Source organism: Vipera berus, assembly GCF_964194415.1.
Source record: "Vipera berus genome assembly, chromosome: 2".
Classification (NCBI taxonomy): Eukaryota; Metazoa; Chordata; class Lepidosauria; order Squamata; family Viperidae; genus Vipera; species Vipera berus.
Genome location: NC_138203.1, coordinates 240,507,027 through 240,528,559, shown reverse-complemented (window position 1 = coordinate 240,528,559; position 21,533 = coordinate 240,507,027). Strand labels below are relative to the sequence as shown.

General features: G+C 42.2%; 1 protein-coding gene across 2 annotated transcripts in view; it reads right to left on the bottom strand.

Moving 5' to 3' along the window:
- Positions 1 to 21,533, bottom strand: part of NR2C2 (nuclear receptor subfamily 2 group C member 2) — a 77,782-nt gene that overhangs the window by 29,719 nt on the left and 26,530 nt on the right. For both annotated transcript variants that reach the window (XM_081318086.1, XM_081318087.1), the window contains 9 exons: positions 12,784 to 12,894; positions 12,026 to 12,226; positions 11,410 to 11,512; positions 7,962 to 8,141; positions 5,785 to 5,932; positions 4,291 to 4,384; positions 3,156 to 3,289; positions 2,370 to 2,547; positions 1,300 to 1,421 (listed from right to left, as the gene is read on the bottom strand). In XM_081318086.1, coding sequence (XP_081174212.1) covers positions 1,300 to 1,421; positions 2,370 to 2,547; positions 3,156 to 3,289; positions 4,291 to 4,384; positions 5,785 to 5,932; positions 7,962 to 8,141; positions 11,410 to 11,512; positions 12,026 to 12,226; positions 12,784 to 12,894 — 1,271 coding nt within the window. The remainder of the gene's footprint in view (positions 1 to 1,299; positions 1,422 to 2,369; positions 2,548 to 3,155; positions 3,290 to 4,290; positions 4,385 to 5,784; positions 5,933 to 7,961; positions 8,142 to 11,409; positions 11,513 to 12,025; positions 12,227 to 12,783; positions 12,895 to 21,533) is intronic.

The window sequence follows — 21,533 nt, the reverse complement described above, 5'->3', positions numbered from 1 at the left end:
AAATATGAATTCTTATTTTCTTATGTCTTTACAACATTCTGTGATCACAGACAAAACATTTTTGGCACAGTTTGGCCAGCACCAGAAGTAACATCGAAACCTAGTTTTAGTCCTAACAAACTCAAAAGTTATATTTTACAATCTGGAATCACTATCTACAACCCAAAATACATGCCATCTACATTTCAGTAACTACAATTATATGCAGCTATATAGAGAGAGACATGGTCTTTATCAATAATTTAAAACTGGAATGTGGATACACACACACACACACACACACATCTTAAGTAGGATAATCGCCAACATGATTGCACAAGAACAAGTAGGATAAACATGCTATTTCTTCTGAAAAGTTTTAAAAAAGAAATACTATCAGAAAAGATCTCTAATGGGAATGTTATGAATGATGCTAAATGTTTTTCAGACTGAATTATTATTTTATAGTTTTTATATCATCAAGACACATAAACAATTTGGCAATTTGGCACCCTGCACTTTGCTTTTGGATCTAGTTTCTGCAATTATCCTTCTTAATTATTCAATTTGCACACCTTGATTTATGTCATATTTTATAATGCCAATAGACTTCCATACAATTTTATTTCTGCTTTGAAAAACTATTTAATGGGTAATTTATGCTTAATTTTTGTGTATTCTTGTTCTTTTTTGACTTGAGCTTAATATTTTTCTTTTGTATTTTATTGAAAGCCAAATGAAAATTTGCAAAAAGTGTATCTAGTTTTTCATATGTTGTGCAACTAAAAATGTGAAGTTTGACAATGCAGCTTCAATACAGGTAGTCCTCAACTTACAACTATTTGTTTAGCGACTGTTTGAAGTTATAATGGCACTGAAAAAAGTGACTTATGACCGATTCTCACACTTATGACACTTGCATCCATCCCCACAGTTATGTGATGAAAATTCAGGTACTTGGCAACCGGCATGTATTTATGGCGTTTGCAGTGTCCTGGGGTCTTGGGATTGTCATTTGCAACCTTCCTAGGGTGCTTCTGACAAGCAAAGTCAATGGGAGAAGCCAGATTCACTTATCAACCACATGATTCGCTTAACAACTTTGGCAAAAAAAAGGTGTAAAATGGGAACAATTCACTTAACAACTGCATTGCTTAGCAGTGGAAATTTTGGGCTCAGTTGTGGTCATGGGTTGACGACTATCTGTAGAGCATTTGCTTTAATACAGCAAATGAAATACTTTTATTTTTGAGAACCATTATATATTGTGGATTCCATTCAATCCATATTTATCAATAGTAAAAGAAAGCACACTCTTACCCCAGTGCTTGAAAAGCAGGAATGGATCTGGCCCAATGCATGGAAAGAAAAAGTAATCGTGACGCAGACTCACAAATGTAATGCACATTCAGGTACTCTGGCATTGGGCTAGGCATAGTTAACTGCAGGAGAACAAACATGAAGTTTATTCTAAATATATATTTTTTAAAATCATTGCTTTATTACTCAATGTAACATAGAACCAGAAAGAAACCACATCCGTTTATACCGAGTGAACATCTCTTTAAAGATTCACATAGTTTTATCAGTATTTTTGATAATTTTTTTAAACAATGTTTTTCACTCTAATAGTGGTTGAAAAATGCCTTGCCATGTATTATTAAAAAGAATTATTTGCATTTTAAATAACAGCTACAGTACTTCTATGTAGTTAGGGATCTCAATTTACAACGATAAGGTGGAATAAAGGTAGTCCTTCACTTATAACAGTTCATTTAGTGGCCGAAGTTACAACGGTACTGAAAAATGTGAGTTATGACCATTTTTCACACTTATGACTATTGCAGCCACCCCAGGGTCACGTGATCAAAATTCACACACTTGGTATCTGACTCGTATTTATAACGGTTGCAGTGTCCCAGGATGACGTGATCCCCTTTTGCGACCTTCTGACAAGCAAAGTCAATGGGGAAGCCAGATACATTTACAACTGTGTTACTAACTTAACAACTGCAGGGATTCACTTGAAAGCTGTGGCAAGAAAGATTGTAAAATGGGGCAAAATTCACTTAACAAATGTCTTGTTTAGCAACAGAACTTGGGCTCAATTGTGGTCTTAAGTCGAGGACTACCTGTAATTAAATATAACGGTTCAATATCAGAAAAGTTTAAAATGCAATACTATAGAGAGAACATTTTTTCAAAAAAAAATAATTACAGAATGGTAGCATTTGGTAATTATATTTTTTCCTTTTAATAAGCAAATCTTGATCTGTTTCAAACAGCACACTAAGATGTAATGTGATTTGATTTTATAAATTATGAGAACTCATTTTTAGAAGGAAGTAGGTAACGATAGCTCTGCCAAAATAAATCAAGGAAAGACAGACCTTAAACGTCACATGAGTATCTGTAAGGAGAGGTCCTTCAACTTCAATGATTGGAGTGGACTGATCCCTACTGATGACATGAATATTTCCACCACCTGTGGGATCCATCCCATCGGCTAAATTCTCTGCTGTGGCACCATCTGCAGTATTAAGTGCTTTAGCCAAAGTATCAAATGCCCTGCAAATAAGAGTAAGTATATCATATAAGCTTTTCATATTACATTTATCAATGAGAAATAAAACCACTGAAATCTTGTCCATCAAATCAATAACATCATCAACCCCCAAACAGGAAGTTATTTGTAGCTCTAGGAAAATTGCCAGGGTTTCCAGGCATATAAAAGTACTTTACTGATGTCTGATGGGAATAAATGAAATGGAATGGATTCTTTGGCACTGCAGTACTATAAGTACACTTGTGTCTATCATAAATTCAGAGATATTTTACACAAGGATACCAAAGTTGTCTGCCAATGATTTAAAAAGTTAAATTGTAATTCCACATGGCAAATTATTATTTTTTCAATTATAAAAACCTTTACAAAGCATACGGTATAACCAATATGTTGTTTTTGTACTGTTTTTCTTAAATACTCTTCAACATTCAACTGTGTGAAGAAATATTAATTAGGTTGATTCATAAGTCTAAAATAAGAATGAATGATACAATGAATTTCAAAAACAAAGCAATACCTATTATTAATAGTATTGTAGTTTCATCAATGAAAAATTACTTTTAATAGTCAGGGAGACCAATTAGAAAAATTTCTAATATGAAGCACACACCGAGTAATCTCACTTGCAGATTGGTCTTCTTGTGGAATTTCTGAAGTATCTCCATTATTAAGAGATTCGTTAAGGCTGGCAATTGATGTTACAACATTTGCTAGTGTTCCCAAAGCACCTTGGCTTGTCTCAGCCTAACAAAACAAAACAAAACAAAAAGTAACATTTTGCATTAAAAGAGTTACTTTAAATATAATCTGTGCCTGTTTCCTAATACAGATAGAAAAGCAATTAAAATGAAGTCAAAATTACAATGAAACATAAATAATATCAATCAAATATAATACACATCAGGAGGTTGATAAAGCCAGGTCTATTTTTCATTACTATAGTCTGAATGAGTAGTGCTCAACTTATGATCATTTGTTCAGCGAACAGTTTGAACTTATGATGGTGGTGAACAAATAATGGTTATGACCAGTCCTCAAAGTTCCAATCATCCCAGCACCCCTGCACTCACGATTGCAAACTTGGTGTTTGGCAATCAGGTCACACTAATGACCAGTTGCAACATTCCACTATCATATCATCATTGTTGGCAATTTTCCCTGCGGACTTACCCAGAAAGTCAGTGGGGAAGCCGACAGGAAAGGCTGCAATTAACTGGTGTAAATCTTCCAGTTCCTCTGCACTTGTATTCTGTCAGCCACATGTACATCCTCCCAAAGCCTGCATTGCACCCATTTGCAATCTCCCCTTGCAGCCTTGCACACCCCTGTGTACTCTTCCCAAGCCTTGCCACACCTTCCTCGCACCCTCATACACCCTCCAATCTTGCTACGCTCCTTGCTGTCTGCCACTGGGCTACTAAATAGCTATCTGAGACTCGCAATGTCCTGCCAGCTTCCCTACTGAGTTGGTTGCGTGAAGGTGACAGGAGGTTGCCTCATCTAATGGCTGTGAGATTTAGTTACCAACATCCAGGACAGCAGAGATTGCCTTTGCTAGGCAATGTGGTCATGCTTTATGCCCACACTTCTTGGCAGTGGAAATTCTGGTTCCAAGTGCCATTAGTTAAATATCAAATATACTCCACGCAAATTATCTATTAATATGTACATTCTTCATATATAATAAAAGCAACTAGGAAAAACAGGAAAACATGAATTGTGCAATTAAATCTAAGGAAGGCTACCTTGGGATCTGTAGCAAGTAGCACTGTACCATCATCCCGTATTAAAGGCTGCTGGATATTTACAAGCATCCCTGAATCAAGAAGACTGGCTGATCTGTTCAGGAAGAGGATAAAAATAACAAAAACAACATAACATTATGTTATTAAAGACTACAATATTCCTTTGTTACATCACGAACAGTACCATGATGATTTTTAATTTTGTGATTTCTGAAATTATTGATCAAAATACTTTCGGGTTTTGCTTTTGCAGAAATTACATTGAACTGGTAGAAGGGCTGGGTAAACAAATCTAGCAAAACAGGGATAGGTCTTTAGGATGTGAATTCAGCCATCTGCTCTTTAGATCCATCTCCCTTCTTGGCTTGTTAAAGCAGCCCCAATCCTTTTGGCCTTCTATGAGATGCTTAAGACCTAGTTGTTTTCCCATGAATTTGGACTGGAGTATTAGATAAGCCCAGCTGATAGGTCAATATGTTGCTTAGTTGTTCACTATTAAATACAAGATTAAATAATCTCTTTGGATTTCTGGCACATGGTATAAATTTTTTGCTACCTTTCCCCCCCCCCCCCATTATTTTGAATCGTTCTGCTGGCTTTGGTTTTAACTTGTCAGCTACCCAAAGTTGTAGCAATGAGATGTACAGATACATACATTGTTTAAATACATAATTTTTGTCTCCATCTCTGAATCAAGAATGTCAAAGACAATGATATTTTTTAAATTACAGGGAACTTTTATATTGTCACTCCTTAAACACAAACAAATAATCAATGGAAAGATTCATCCAATCCTATATCATTATTAATTGTTGATTTAAAACATTTTGGATCAGTTTTGGCTATCAGTATAAATCACAGGCTAATCTGTCTTTACACCAGGTAATTATTCCAGATTCAATTCTTAAACTTGGTTCTCACAGTAAAACAAAAATAAACAAACAAAAAACCCCACTGCTCTCTTTCTCTAGAGATTTGTACTTTAGATACTGCATTGTATATGCTTGCAGATAAATCCAGAATTTTAGGAGCCAAAATACATCCAAAATATTTGGTTTGGATGGACTTATCCACCAGTATATACAGTAAGTTTTTCTCTTGAAGCACACATATTGCTCATATACCATTGTGGATAAATCTATTTGAGAATAAGGTATGAAAATTTTGAGAGTTTGCTTATCTATGGATGGTCTTATGCTCAAGGATATACTATATCTGTACACACAAGAATATACGGTAATTTGAAAAAGAATGAAAAGAGTGAATGGAAACAAAATCTCATACCATTTTGCTTTTTGTTCTTTTTGCTTATTAATAGTTGTCATTCTACATTTTAATGTTGGACAATGTTAATGAATAAAATAAAAATAGTGTTTCAATTATAAGGAAATAAAGCTAGTTTCTGTCTAAGTAAATTTCTAAATAATATTGAAATGTTTTCACAACTTAAATATATAACTCTAAAGGGGCTTTAAAGACACAGTCATTACTTACCTAGCCCCATCTTTATCTGCAACAAATGTTGGGGTTGCAATCAGAGGACTTCTTAAGTCCTTTCTAATATATATTTTTTCTGTCGAAGCAGCACAATTGGTTGGTTTCTCACGCTGTACATCAAAAGGCTTCCTTTCACTCTGTACAGCTACATCACAACACATCAAATGCACAGATTTAAAACTCTATGCAACACATAGATTCTTAAAAGCATTAACTCACATATACTATTCATTTTAACCAAAGGTGTAGTCTATACTGATTATTGCATCCTGTAGTTCTGATACATAGGATAAAGTGAATAATTATCAGCCATTTTATACAATATTATTACAAAGTTGTCGGGAGATATTTTCTATAATATACTAATGGCACTAAGCTTTTTAGCACTTTTTTATTTTATTTTAACAGATATTTAAAAATATAACCAAGAAAAAAGGAACAAAGAAATAAAAAAACAGCAACAAAAAAAGAAGTAGAAATTTACAGGCTGTGCCAAATTAAGCAACAAGTTTCAAATATGCACCAGCCTACATACAAAAATAATTGTATTTCTTTTTCCATGTTATTTGTGGTCTCAGAAAAATAAAGCACAAATACAACATTTTAAATGCAGGGGGGGGGAAAGCCCTGAAACAATTAGTAACAATATTAATTGTAATTGTGCATCCATTTTAATATCAATATAGTTAACTAGTGAAGTATTGTGAACCAGCTTGAACAATGGATCATACTAGATGTACGTTTATGAAATATAGCTAAATTCAAAGGACCTACAGACACAGCCAAAAGTATTGGTGACTTAGCATTTTCCCAAAGAATCCAAATTTGTAGTAAAATGAAACTGACACAACTACAAGTAGTCATGTTGTAACTTGTGATGGTCAGAAAATGATCAGTTACATGGCCCACCCAATTTTATGATCGTTTTTTGCGGCAGTTGTTAAGTGAATCACTGTGGTTATGAAATAAATCTGCAGTTGTCAAACAAACCAATGGTTTGCTACGGGCATGGTTTTGCCAAAAACCAGAAATAAATGCTGGTTTTCAGCAAAACTATTGTAAAACGAGGGTAAAACTATTGTAAAATGGCGAGGGTCCGGGATATTTGAGGGAACACCTGCTGCCAGCATCAAGCTCCCTTCGTCCAGTGCGCTCCCACAGGGAGGGTCTTCTCAGGGTGCCGCCGGTAAGAGATTGCCGGCGGGTAACACCCAGGGGTAGGGCCTTCTCAGTGGGTGCGCCTGCCCTGTGGAACCAGCTGCCTGCGGAGCTTAGGACTGCCCCCAACCTCCATTCATTCCGCCGGGACCTGAAGACCTGGCTCTTTGAGCTCTCTGGCCCAGGCTGAGAATTTTTTAAATTTTAATTTTAATTGGGTTTTTTACTGTTCTCAGGGTTTTATTTAATCTTTTTAAATTTGTTTTAACGTTTGTATTGACTCTCTTTTAAATGCCCTGTAAACCGCCCTGAGTCCTTCGGGAAAGGGCGGTATATAAATCTAAATAAATAAATAAATAAAACACATTCACATGACCATGGGGCACTGCAAACGACTGTAAGTGTGATCCAGTTACTGAATGCCTGAAATACAGTTACATCACCATATGCTGCAGAGAACTCCTGAAACTTCAAATTTGGGTTTATGTCTATGGAGATTCTCAGCTATCCAGGAAAATGGTTTCCAAAAGCAACTGGAATATTTTTGGTACAAGTCAGGCATTACACATCCTGTCTTTGCTCTTGATCTGAACAACCAAGATGTTAGTGATTTATTTAACACTAGAGACTCTCTATTTTACAGATACATTCCCCAGTTCTGCTGCCAGAATTGTTTCCTTCAGTTGTCGATTAATTTTTTTAATACACTACCATATTCAAGATATAAGCTCTCCCAAAATCAGAATAATCATTTCTGTTTTGAATATCATCACATTTCCATCAATCAATATACCAATTGAAACATTTTGCTGTTTCATTTACAATACAACCTCTGAACTTTGAAGATGTAAATGTTTACTTCTGCTCAGCCAAAGATTAGCGTCAAAAACAGTTTGACTGGGAGTATGCAATCAGTGTACCAAATAGTAGAAACAAGTTTTAATCAGTAAAATCACCAAACTTCCACTTTTAGTTTTTTGATACAAAAGAAACATTTTATGGACAGTAGGACTCACATTCCATTTTCATTCCCATCTCAAGGCATTTTTTGAGCCGACAAAATTGGCAACGATTCCGATGGTGTTTATTGATGATACAATCTTGGTTGCTACGGCAACTATATGTCAGATTTTTCCTCACACTTCTTTTAAAAAAGCCTTTGCATCCTTCACAACTGACAGCACCATAATGACGACCTTTAAAAAGGGGGAGAAAATCTAAGAAACTAAGAAAATACGATTACAATAGAAAAGTACATTTTAAAACAATTTTTACTTATGCAATATTCACTAGTCAATGGTTCTGTCAATTTGCTTTTAACTTTACAATTTTTATAAAATCGAAGTCTTGTAAATCAAAGGGCTTTCCTGGATTTCTTTGAGGTTCTACATCATAGTAGAATTGTTTTATGATATTGCAGTAATGAAACTCAGATATATTTTGCGTGCAAGCCAGCTGGAGACCACTTATGGATAGGCCTTGAGTTATGATGGCAACTGGGACTGGGATTGCAGTCACTAAGTGATACAGCTGTAAAGAGTGACGTGACAATACCCTATCACTTAGCAACAGCAATTCAGGCAGTCCCAGATGTCATCATAACTCAAACATAAGGTAACATAATTCCACCTCCTGTGAGTTAATAAACAGGTAGCAGAGGGAGAGGGAGGCTGAGCATAAGCTGCGCATAAGTTGGGTTTGTGCTATAATGCAGTGGAAGTGCAGGGAAGCCAGATGCTGGTGACTGTACACCTTGGTGTGATCTCGGGGAGGCCAGGGAAGAAGGAGGGTGCTGGTGGGTATGAGCAAGTGAGGGGGAGGGAGACCATGGTGCATGTTAGTCAAGAAAAGTTGGGGAGGGGACAGACTTGCCCAAGCAACTCGTGACTTTCCCCACCAACTTCTTTTTTACCTTTGCTTGTAGGAAGCTAGCAGGGAAGGCTGGCAATGGTGATCAAGTGACTGGGAGATACTGCAACCTGTTGATCTGGTTACCAAACAGCCAAATTTTGCTAACATGATTGTGGGGACACTGCAAGCAGTGGAACTTTGAGGACTGGTTGTAAGTCCTTTCACTCAATGACAGGGTAACTTTTAACAATGGCTGAATGAATTGTCATAACTTGAGGACTCTCTATACGATAGTCACTCATTTATACAACTTATCACTATGAAAGCTCTCAGAATGGTGAAGAACTGTAAAACCAAGCTATAAAAACTATAAAGATTTAACAGAGCCAGCAGCCAAATTTATGTTAATGCTGTCACTTAAAGCAAAACACACAGATGCTCTCCCTGCCAGTCTAGACTGAGGTGGTTTTTTTCCCCCTTGATGGTTCCTTAATTAGAGTATTCTTTCTTTCTTGATTGCTTATCTGATGCTATTTCCTGCTTATTCTTGTTTGGAGCATATTCTGATAAGGCTCCGGATTTGGATGCGCAAGTGTGATGGCTTGTACATGCAGAGCTAATTCTTGCAAAATTTGTTCCCACTCTGCCTTGAAAAGCTGAAGCAAAGTAAGGATTATGCATACAGGTAGTCCTCGATATACAACAATTCATTTAGTGACTGAAGTTGCAATGGCACTGAAAAAAGTGACAGAGTTTTTCAAGCTTACAATTATTACTCTGGTCTCAGAGTATCAAAATCCGGACTGGCAAGTATTTATGACAGCTGTATTTATGACAGCTGGGGTCATGTGATCATCTATTGCAGCCTTCTGACAAGCAAAGTCAACGAGGAAGCCAGATTCATTTAACAATTGTGTTACTAACCTAACAACTGCAGTGATTCACTTAACAGCAGTGGCAAGAAAGGTTGTAAAATGTAGCAAAATGTACTTAACTGTCTTACTTAGAAATGGAAATTTTGGGCTCAATTTTGGACATAAGTCAAGGACTTCCTATAATTACTGCTATAAATAGCAGTATGCACCAAAAATAAATATGCAACGATAGTGGCTATCTCAAAAATAGTTTTGTCCATATTTCAATAATTACGTACAAGTAAACAAGCTTATCCTAACCATTACATAATTTTAAATATAATTGCTTTATTGTTCTAAAGAAGATTGTATTTTATAAAGTTCCAATGTTGTATAATTGTACCAATTGACATATAGATTACAATGTAATTATTCAAAGTATTGTTTATTTCTTGCCCAGATTTAACAGCAAAGCATACAAATTGATTTATTATTTTAGGGTTTATGATGAAGCAAAGTTTGAGAAACCTTACTTAGGCAGTTTATAGGGAATGGGGAGAAAAAATTCCTGAATATTTCTCATTCTTGACTATGAGGCTTTAATAGTGCTCTTTGCCTATTCCTTCAAAAAATGCTCACTATGGTCATGCGGCTTTATCAAGATATTCAGTATTTTTAAAAAATACTTATTCCACTAGTATTACCCTAGTATTCTCAAGTATCTTTTGTTCTGGAAAATAACTGAAGAGCTATGACTCAAGAAAAGGAAGAAAAATTATTCTGACAATATGATGGCTAGTTGGTTTTAATAAAAAGTCACTATTTATGTATCTTTTGCATTAACTCAATCAGGAGAAACATTCCTGTGCGTTGCATAAAAATAATTGCAAAAACTTTCAATTGAGCAAATTACTGAAATGTACAAACTGACTAATTCAAAATCTAGTCAGCATTCTCCTTCTGAGGCAACCTGCACCCAATAGATTACTGCACTGAAGCATTACACTCCTGGCCTCATCTTGATTTGAAAATCCCCTACCACGTTTTTGTTAAAATGAATCAGTCAACTGAAAAGTCAGTCAAGAAGACAAAAATGAAAGGAAAGCTTCTATTTGTTCTTTAGAACATTTATTATATTCATTGTCTAGTAATTCTTTCTTCTGTCCTATTTTGAGCAAGCCAAAATCACTGTGAGCCTTGTGCTCTTCACCTTACTTTCACTGAACTTAAGTCCATTTTTTAAAAATCAAATGGGACTTTCCATAGAATCAAAAGCATTCAAACATTTGATTGAGTCAGTCTAAAATTTTCCCAGACATTATCTTCTATTCTCTTGCTCTGAGGCCAAGCCAGTATTTCAAAAATTAGATTTGGTGTCTTTAGTTGTACCACTTTGCTTTCTTCAATACCCCATACAATTCCATTGTTAGGCAACACAATTTCCACAATGCTGCTCCTCTCTAAATGGGAACCACAGCAAATTTCCTAGGTGCTCTGGGAGATATTCTCACTGCATATGTGACTAAAAGGAATAATGTGCATTTGGGGGTCAGGAAGTCTATGGAAAATTAACAATATCACTATTACAAAAAAGACATCGAGTCAGGTTTTTTTTTTTACTTTCTTGAAGAATCCCCACTACTACCAAAATAGTTTCTTCTGTTTTTAGCCTCACCAAACCTGCCTTTGAATGAAACATTGGTACCGTGTGAGTGTTTAGGCAAATGTGTCTTTTCAACCAAGTAGCTTGGCATCTTACCTGATGCTTTGTCTCCACAGACAACACAGTACTCTACTACTTGTGGCCGCTGGACATCAGTTTTAGCCAACAAACGTTCCACAGAGGCAGAGTCAGTGACAATCTAAAAAGAAACATTTAAAAATTTTCACTATAATTTCTATTTGATATTGCATTTAAAAGATGCTGCAAACTTTTAAACATAAAATGTGCAACTGCAAAATAAACATGCAGAAAGTGAAGAAATATGAAAATTTTAAAAAAAACAGTATATAGCAAGACAGCAAGGAAAAAGTTTAAAAGTGTACATGATAAAGTGAAGAAAAGTTATAGGGATTCGTACACATGGGAGCCATCTACTAATTGCCTCAAGATGATGTAAACCACTGCCCCTTGCCTTGTTTGCATAATATGACAATGTTGATCTATACAATCTTAATCACATCTTTAGTTTTGCCTCTATATTTTGATATCATCTGAATTTTGTTGAGCTGATAGTATTTCAGCAATATGATGTGGAGACTAGAATATAAATTCTACAGAACTATGCTAATTAGTTAAACTATGAGCCCTCTTTCTGCATGCTCTTAAGACTGAATATCCAATATACATATCATTCTTTAACTGTGGTGTTTACCTGTATTCTGCCTGGCACAATATTATCTGTGGTGGTAAAAATAAGTTGCTTGGTATTAGAAGTCTCAGGTGCGGCTAATATTACTTTCCCTGTTCCAGTACCATCTGGACTAGCAAGTATAAATTGTTGCTTTGGGGATACTGATGAATCCACTGATGTCACTATTTGAATTTTCTGCCCTGTTTGTTGATCTGTGACAATCTATAATAAAAATAAAAACATGACTGTGTGAGAATAAATTTAATACAATAAATAAGTAAAGAAACAAACAAATCAATTTAACAAGTTTTAAGTTCACCTTTAAGAATTATTTAAGGCATCAAGGATGCTGTGTTTCTTGTTACCAAATTATGGATGCAGGTTAGGCAAAAAAGAAAAACAATGCTATAATAAAAATGGAAAGATTCTATCAACAGGTGTTTTGAATACATACATGATTACTCAAAATGAAACAAGAAATTGTCTTCAAACATGTATTGCTCACCAGTGCATACAAATAGGAAAGAAGGCTCTCTCCCAAGATGCTTACAAAAACACAGTTCCAATAATAAAATAAAACCTTTCAAGTAGTAGATCGCTTTTCTCATAGTAAATCTGTTCCTTGTACACGATCTCCAAATAACTATAAAATTACATATTAGGTCTAAAATTATTACATAAAAGAAAAAAATAAAATTAATATGCTCTATTGAACAAATTGGATGCTACACATTAAGCAGAAAAATGAAACAGACTATATTTAGAAGAAAAAACTATACCTGAATACGCTGTGGTGATGATACGGTGGAATCTGTGGAGATTATCTGGATGCGCTGGGAAGGGCTGGTCATCACTGGAGTTTCAGATAAGGTTGACTGGACAGTTTGGACCTAGGATGATTTATGAAAAAAAAAGACTTTACATATGGCAAAACAGTACAGTGATTATTATTTTATTCATTATTATATAACTTAATGAATATTTTATTAAATAATTGAAATCTTTTGGTTAGGGGATTGCACAGCAGAGTACATGCTCAATATTCTCCAAGTTATAAGGCGCATATTTTGCTTCCAAACTCCAAAGAATGCCTTCCAAATCAGCTCCACAGGCTCTAAGGGTTTCAGAAGGGAAGCTGGTATGCTGAATATGGTATATATGTCATTTATTTTTTTGCATCCTGGACTACAACCTTCCATCAGGAAAGAAAAGCTTCAGACATGGTGCACTAATAAAACTATTTTCCATGCATTACCATTTTCTTAATAGGAAATGGAATTCAATTACCTGTGTCTTTGGATGTGGAGGTAAGGATAGTTAAAAAGTATATATGTTGCACTGATTAAAAATAAATCTTCTTTAAAGGTAATAATGTAAACTATTTGGAGGGTATATGCCCTTGGAGACCAAAATATCAGGCACATTATAATGTATTACAGCCCAATGCAAAAGCTAAGAAAAATGGATAAATAATTATTAAAATTAGAATTGTTTTTAAATTAAGTTTATAGTCAGAGGACAAAATGCAGAAGGTAAAACTAAAATACTGCATGTATTAAAGTAGTCAGAATAAATAAAGGACATTAAAACAAGCAAGCCAAAAGGAATACAAATCACCTTGGAGGAAACAAATTAACAAGATTGCTATATAATTAACTTGTCTTGCAGCAGCAGCAATTACAAGAAATCTGGTAACCTTTCTACAAATATTTACTGAGATGTCAGCTAAAAGAAAGCAAGAGATCTCTCTATCTGATCTTGGGTGACTATATGCCATGTCTATTAAAAAAAAGACATTTCAAGAAGACCTGTGAAATTGTTTCTATTTCCTGTAGGGGATGTAGGTAAAAATCATTCTTTTTTTTATTTAATTTTTTATTGAAAAGTTTTAAAATACATTTTATCTTTAACAATCCCCCCTCCCCCCCTACCTATCCCTCCCTTCCCACCCCCCTTTCCCCCCTCCCCCCACTTCCCAGAGCTAAGTACAGGGTATAAAAACAAAGAACAATCATAAACATCCATATGCTACCAACAATAAATTCTTAAATCTATCACTCTCTAGCTCATATAAGATAACTACAAACAATACTACTATTACATATAAAGAAAAAAAAGAAATAGAAAGGAAGACTTATTCAAATGCTAAATGAAACTTTTTAGTCCCATATTTGTTCTGGATATATTCAATCCATTTTCTCCACTCCATAATATAACGTTCTTGCGAATGATCTTTCAAATAAGCCGAGATCTTTGCCATCTCTGCCAGGTCAGAAACCTTTAAAGTCCATTCTTCTATAGTCGGCAATTCCTCCTTCTTCCAATATTGACCTATTAAAAGTCTTGCTGCTGTAATTAAATTCAACATCAACTTAGTGTCCACAACAGTAGCATCTGTAATTATGCCCAACAAAAAGAGTTGCGGACAAAACTTTATCCTTTGCTTGAAAATCTTCTGCATATTCCACCAAATTTTTATCCAAAAAGCCTTGACCTTTTTACAGGTCCACCATATGTGAAAATATGTTTCATCTTCGCCACCACACCTCCAGCATTTTGGCTGATAATTCGGATACATACTTGCAAGCTTTTTAGGATCTAAATGCCATCTATAAAACATTTTATAAAAGTTCTCTCTTAAGTTTTGAGCTTGTGTAAATTTTACGTTCCTCACCCAGATCTTTTCCCACGTGTCCATTGTAATAACTTCTTGGACGTTCTGGGCCCATTTTATCATACAATCTTTAACACGTTCTGTTTCTGAATCAATTTCTATCAATGCAAGATATATCTGTTTGATATGTGCTGGACCCTGATTTCTAATTTGCTTTATCAAATTTTCATCAGTCATTGCAAAACCAGTTTTCTGATCTTCTTTCCACCTAGCCCGTAACTGAGTATATTGAAACCAAGTTTGAACAATCTTCTCATCTCGCAAGAGTTATACGGCTTCAAACACCAGACATTTCTTTCCAAACCTAAAATCTCCTTATACGTAGTCACATCATGTTTGAAGCCAACATTTATGTTTTCTATTGCGTGTTTTGGAATTGCCCACAATGGCATCTTACAGTCTAACTTATGTCTATACTTCTTCCAAACTCTCAACAATGCCTGTCTTAAAATATGCACTTTAAACACATTATCTACCTTCTTATCATAGATCGACTTCCGGTGGCGGCGCGGCGCCGAAGACAGCCGTTTCGGGCTGTCCGCTTCGCAGCTGTGTTTTTCCACCGAAAACAGCGCCGATCAGCTGTTTAGGTGGATTTGAAGCCCCCTCCTCGGGAGAAGAGGAGGGGGTGAGGCCCCAGGTAGGGGTTGAGCTCTCCGGGGCCGCCTGAGCTGAAAGCTTGGGCGGCTGAAGGATTGCGCCCCCCCGAAGCCTGAGTTGCTCCGAGCTGCTCAGCGTCTCTGCTCCGGGATTTTTGGAGCAGAGCCAGGCGTTAGCGACCACCCCTGCCAGAAGGAAAGTGTCAATCCCTCGTCTCCGCCGGGAATAACAGGCACTCAGGAAAAACCACGACGAAGTACGGATGACTGCAGAGAGCACCTTTAATGTCAGGATCTCCAAGCATTAACAAAGTCAGCGTTGGGAGTTACTCACCCCCAACGCGCCTTTTACACTCTGCCGATAATTAGGCAACAGCTCCACCCATTAACCTCACCCTCTCCCCGCGCAGGCCAGCACCCACCTGAGCTGCGTAAATACCCCGCCCCAATCCCGTCACCCCACGCCCTACCTCTTCCCCTGCTACTGTGGACCACACAACTCGAAGAAAAGTACAATCCCAGCACCCCCCTCCCCCATAACCGAAAGTCCTCGCTGTGCTCCCCTCCACCATCCCAGCGCCCTGTGTTGTTCCCGCAGCCCCACCGTGTGAGCGTAATTGTAGAGCACCCTGCACTACTGCCGGTGGAGGCGGCCGAGGCTTCGCAAGCCCCGCGTGGTTACCGACGCTCGATCCCAGCCGCCGCACAGCTGATCGCCGTGAGGACCTGTAGCTGTTTCTAGCTGGCCGTCCCGCAGCCGATGAAGCCGCGCGACCGTCAACAGCCATCTCCGGCCGCCTCCCAGCTCTTCGTGCCGGCACGAGCTCCCCGCGGCTGCGCGTAGTCATTCCCGGCCGCCTCTCAGCTGTTCTTGCCGGCGCGGGCTCCTCCCGGCCGTTTTTAGTGCTCTCCGGCCGCCTCGCAGCCGTTCTTGCCGGCGCGGCCTCCTCTCGGCCGTTTTCAGTGCTCTCCGGCCGCCTCTCAGCTGCTGGCGCGGCTGCGGGTTCGGCGTTCGCCCGCCGGACAGCTGGTGAGTTCGGGCGCGGCTGGACAGGGTGGGAAATTCCGTTTGTGCTCCCCCGGTCCCTTCTGTGATGTCGAGCCCAAAGGGCTTGACAGTCGGCCCCTCCTACCAAGGCTCTTCCTGGAAAGCAAGACACAGGAGTTAGACATGCACTAACGAGAGCAGTAGTTTCCCTCCGTCTCCCTCCCGAGGGCTTGCCAGGATGCCTTCGGTGAAATGCCTTAACTAACCTAGGGGCCTGGACATTCGGTTCCGCCACCCAGGATGCCTCAGTAACCGGGTATCCCTTCCAAAGCACCAGGTATTGCAGTCGCCCTCTCCGTATTCTAGAATCTAGAATCTCCTGTATCTCATATCGATCATCACCCACGGGCCCCGGGCCCACTGACTTCTCCCGGACAGGAACGGGAGCTGGTTTTAGCAAGCTGCCGTGGAACACGGGATGCACCTTGCCCAGGAACTTAGGCAACCAGAGGCGCACCGTGACCAGATTGATGACGTGGGTGACCTGGAAAGGGCCTATGTACTTAGGGCCCAGCTTCTTGCTAGGTATTTGCAACCTCAAGTATTTTGTAGACAAGTACACCCAATCCCCAACCCCTGGGGTGTAGAACGGTTGGCGCTTCTTGTCTGCTTGGGCCTTTACGATACCGGCCTGTTTGGTCAAGGCCTCCTTGGTTGCTGCCCAGGCTTTTTTGATTTGTAGCATCCACTCCTGGGGTTGACAGGGGGAGGTCGAACCTTGGTCGCACTCGGGTACGGGAGGGAAATCGTAGCCAGACACCACCGTGTACGGTGGGAGACCAGTGCTACTGTGCACAGCGTTGTTGTGGGCGATTTCTGCAAACGCCAGTAGATCAGCCCAATCTGCCTGTTGGTACGAGACATAACTGCGCAGGTATTGCTCCACTGCTGCGTTGGCCCGTTCAGCAGCACCGTTCGTGCAGGGATGGTACCCCGAGCTTAATCCCTGGGATGACCCGATGAACTGAAGGAATTCACGCCAAAACCTGGCGGTAAACTGCACTCCCCGGTCCGATATAATGCGTCTAGGCGCCCCGTGTAAGCGGTACACATGGGCTATAAATAGCCAGGCCAACCGCCGGGCCGAGGGCAAACCCCTCAACGGGACAAAATGGGCCTGTTTAGAGAACAGGTCAACCACGGTCCAGATAACAGTGTATCCCCGGCTCTCTGGTAGGTACACGATGAAATCCATCCCGATGTCCTGCCATGGCCGGCTAGGGTCCGCCACCGTCTGTAAAAGCCCCGCTGGCTTCCCGGGCTGGGGTTTGGCCATAGCACACGTGCGGCAACGCTGGACATAATCTTTGACCTGCCGCCTCATTCCTGGCCACCAGAACTGACGTCTAGCAAGGTGCAGGGTTTTCAGGAATCTAAGGTGTCCGGCCTGCTTGGCATCATGGCACCTATAAAGCACAGCCTCTCGCAAGGTTTGCGGTACGTACAACTTACTCCCATACCAGGCCAGGTCATCCCGTCGGGTTAGGAGTCGCGGGTGTTGCTGTAGCCAGTCATCTCCCACCAGAGCTTTTTTCAGCTGCTGTACAAGGTCCTCCACAACCTTGTTCTGTACAGCCCGTACCATCTCTGGGGCGAGAGGAGGGATAAGAGCCTGCACCACCTCCTCCCGCTGGTTGTCATACTGCGGAAGCCGCGAGAGGGCATCCGCCAGGAAATTCTTCCCCCCCGGAACGTATTTCAGGGTAAACCTGAACCGCCTGAAATACAGGGCCCACCGCACATGCTTAGGGACCAACTTACGTGGGGACTGTAGGGCTTCTAAGTTCCTGTGGTCCGTCCACACTTCGAAGGGCTTCTCTGCCCCCTCTAGGAGATGCCGCCATGTCTCCAACGCCCACCGAACGGAGTAGGCCTCCTTTTCCCAGATAGCCCAGGCGCGTTCGGTGGTCGACAGTTTTTTGGACGCATAAGCACAAGGTTGCAATGCGCCTTTACTGTTGTGTTGTAATAGAACAGCTCCGACTGCCACGTCGCTAGCATCTGCTTGCACAACGTATGGTGCTGCTGGGTCGGGATGCAACAGTATGGGCTCTCGGGTGAACAAACCTTTCAAGGTCTCAAAGGCCCGTTGACACTCTATGGTCCACGTTACACGCAACCCCGGCCGTGGTTTCACCGCTAACTTCTTAGTTTTGAGCAAGTCTGTTAATGGAAGAGCTACTGCAGCAAAAGATGGTATGAACTGGCGGTAAAAATTGGCAAACCCCAGGAAGCTCTGTAGCTGTCGTCTGGTCCCCGGGGCTTGCCACTGCAATATAGCCTCCACTTTCTTGGGATCCATTGCAATCCCGGCCGCCGAGACCCGATAGCCCAAGTAGTCCAGTCGAGACGCGTGAAATTCACATTTTGATAATTTCACGTACAACCGTGCGTCTAGGAGTTTTCGCAAAACCTGGCGTACAAGGGCAACGTGCTGGTCCATTGTCTCCGTATATATAAGGATGTCGTCAAGATACACGAGCACCCCCCTATATAAATGTTCATGCAAAACTTGATTTATTAGTTGCATGAACATGGCGGGGGCCCCCTGGAGTCCAAATGGCATTACACGAAATTGATAGCTGCCCAATGGGCAGTTAAACGCCGTTTTCCACTCATCTCCTTTCTTGATGCGCACCCGGTAATAGGCCTCGCGTAAGTCCAAGCGGGTAAACACCCTCCCCTTAGCCAGGTGGGACAACATGTCTTTCATCAAAGGCAGTGGATACAAATGTTCAACACACACTGCATTGACCCCCCGGTAGTCCACACAAAGACGCAGGCCCCCATCTTTCTTCTCCCTAAAAAGAACTGGTGCTGCCATCCGCGAGCGAGCTGGTTGTATGAACCCCCGTGCAAGATTCTTATCGATATAATTTCGGAGTTCTGTCATCTCCCGCGGGGTCATGGCATACATCCGGGGCTTAGGAAGCTTGACCCCCGGCTCTAGCTCAATCGCGCAGTCCGTCGGTCGATGGGGAGGCAGGAGATCGCATTCCTGCTCACTGAACACCTCGAGGAATTCGGTGTACTCTGGCGGCACGTGTACCTCTGCCCCAGCCCTGCAACTCTCCTCCGGCTTCCCTGGCGGGCCAGACGTGCTTGGCCGCTCATGATCAGGGGGCTGTGGCCCAATCCCTAGGCGCAGATGACGACAACCCCCCTCCCACCAAATGGTCGGCCCCCACCTGTCCAGCCACGTTAGCCCCAAAATCACCTCCTCCGTCATGGAGGGCACCACGATGAACCGCAACCGCTCCCAGTGCTCCCCCATATCCAGCCGCACAAGTTCTGTGACATGGGTGATAGGCGCCCCCCCCAAAAGAGACCCATCCACCTGCTGGAAACGTATTGGACTCCTCAGCCGTACCACCCCAACACCCAGTGTGGCCACCACCTCCCGGCTAATGAGACACCTCGTGCTACCCGAATCAATTAAAGCTCTAAACCCCATCACCTCCCCCGTGGCAGGGTTGGTTAACGTAACCGGAACTGAAAATGGGCTAACCGGAGCACTTACCATGGGGTCCTCCTCTGGCCTATCACCATGCTCGTAATACTCCACGTTCACATCGATGGCGCTGTCCCCCTCCGTCTGGCCGCTTCCCCCTGGTGTTGACTCCACAGCTTGCCGAGAAGCCCGGGAACGCTCTGCAAAGCACCCGGGGGTTGTGCTCCTTGCTGGAGTTGCTGCTGCAACCACCCGGGATGCAGGTATAGGGCAGGCGGCCACGCGGTGCCCTGGCTGATCGCACCTGAAGCAACGCAGAACGGACCGTGGTGGTTGGATGACAGGACCCAGCGACGATGGTGGCGGCTTCTGCACTTGGCCCTGCAATCTCGGCGGGACCTGACGGGAGTCTCCTACGGGCCGCACACGCCGTTGACAAACCCGTAAGGCCACATCCAGCTCGACCGCGACCCGCAGCCACTCTTGGAGCCTGGGAGGGATCCCCCGGACGATACAAGCTCGTAGGAGAGAATCGTCCAGTCCGGCCCGGAAATGGTGAACCAGCATTCTCTCTGGCCAGGAACTGAGCCTACCGGCCACTTCACGAAAGTCCTGCACATAGGCTGTAACTGGACGGCCGTTCTGCCGCAAGCCAACGATCTCAGCCTCCGCTCGGTGCGTGCGCGTCACATCCTCGAATCGTGTACGCAGTGCCTCAAGGAGAAGGCCCACATCCCCCAGTTCACGGGCACGGTCACCGTAAAGGTTCGCCACCCAGGCCGCTGCCTCCCCTTGTAAAGCTGTTGTGACAGCCATCACCATTCCCCACTGGGAAGTATACAAAGGACCGTACTGGTCCAGATGGTGGATAGCTTGTCCGAGAAACAGGGCCAAACGATCGGGGTTGCCGTCAAAGGTCACAGGCAGCGGTGGTGGGCCCCAAACCGCAGGCCCTCCCCAAGGACCCGCCGGGCCTCCCGGCCTCTGTGCAACCCCTGGTTGTTGCCACCCCAGCACCCCGGCTGGCACAGCACCCCCCCGGCCTCGTTACACCAGGTCCTGCGGGGCCCAAGTCGGGAGCAGCCGCCGGTCCCGGCGATGGAAGGCCTGGGACCTGCGGGGTACCAGGGGCCTGCGGGGCCCGAAAACGGGGACTTGCCAAACGGAACCGGGTTTGACTCCTACGCTCCGGGTCGGTCCTGGGTCGTGTCCATCTACCAGTCTCCAGGTCAGCATCAGTAGGGGTCCACGGCCGGGGTTCTCCAAAATGGTCCCTCAGGACGTCCATAGTATAACTGCCAGGAGCCGTGGTGTAGCTCCACTCCTCTCCGCCCTCATCGGTGGCACGACGCTCTCTCCACTCCCAGAGGGACCCCTTCCCTCTAGATGGTTGGTTTTGTCCAGCCACTGGCTGGCTCAAGACAGGACTGAGCCACCATTCTCCAGGCTTCTCCTGGACAGCCGGTTCCGAAGCCTCAGCTCCCTTTGGTGATGGTCCAAGGTCCCGGACCTTAGGCCGAACCACTGGTGGGGCCTCTGCCAATTCCCCCACCTCAAGGGGCAGAGCAACCCCAGCTGGTTCCTCCCCTCCTGCCACAGGCACACCGCCCTGGGTCCCCTCAGCCATGGTGGCAGGCAAAAACCAGAGCCCAGCAAAAAGAGCGCTGTGCTGTTTGAACGCTGACTTACTGTCAATCCCTCGTCTCCGCCGGGAATAACAGGCACTCAGGAAAAACCACGACGAAGTACGGATGACT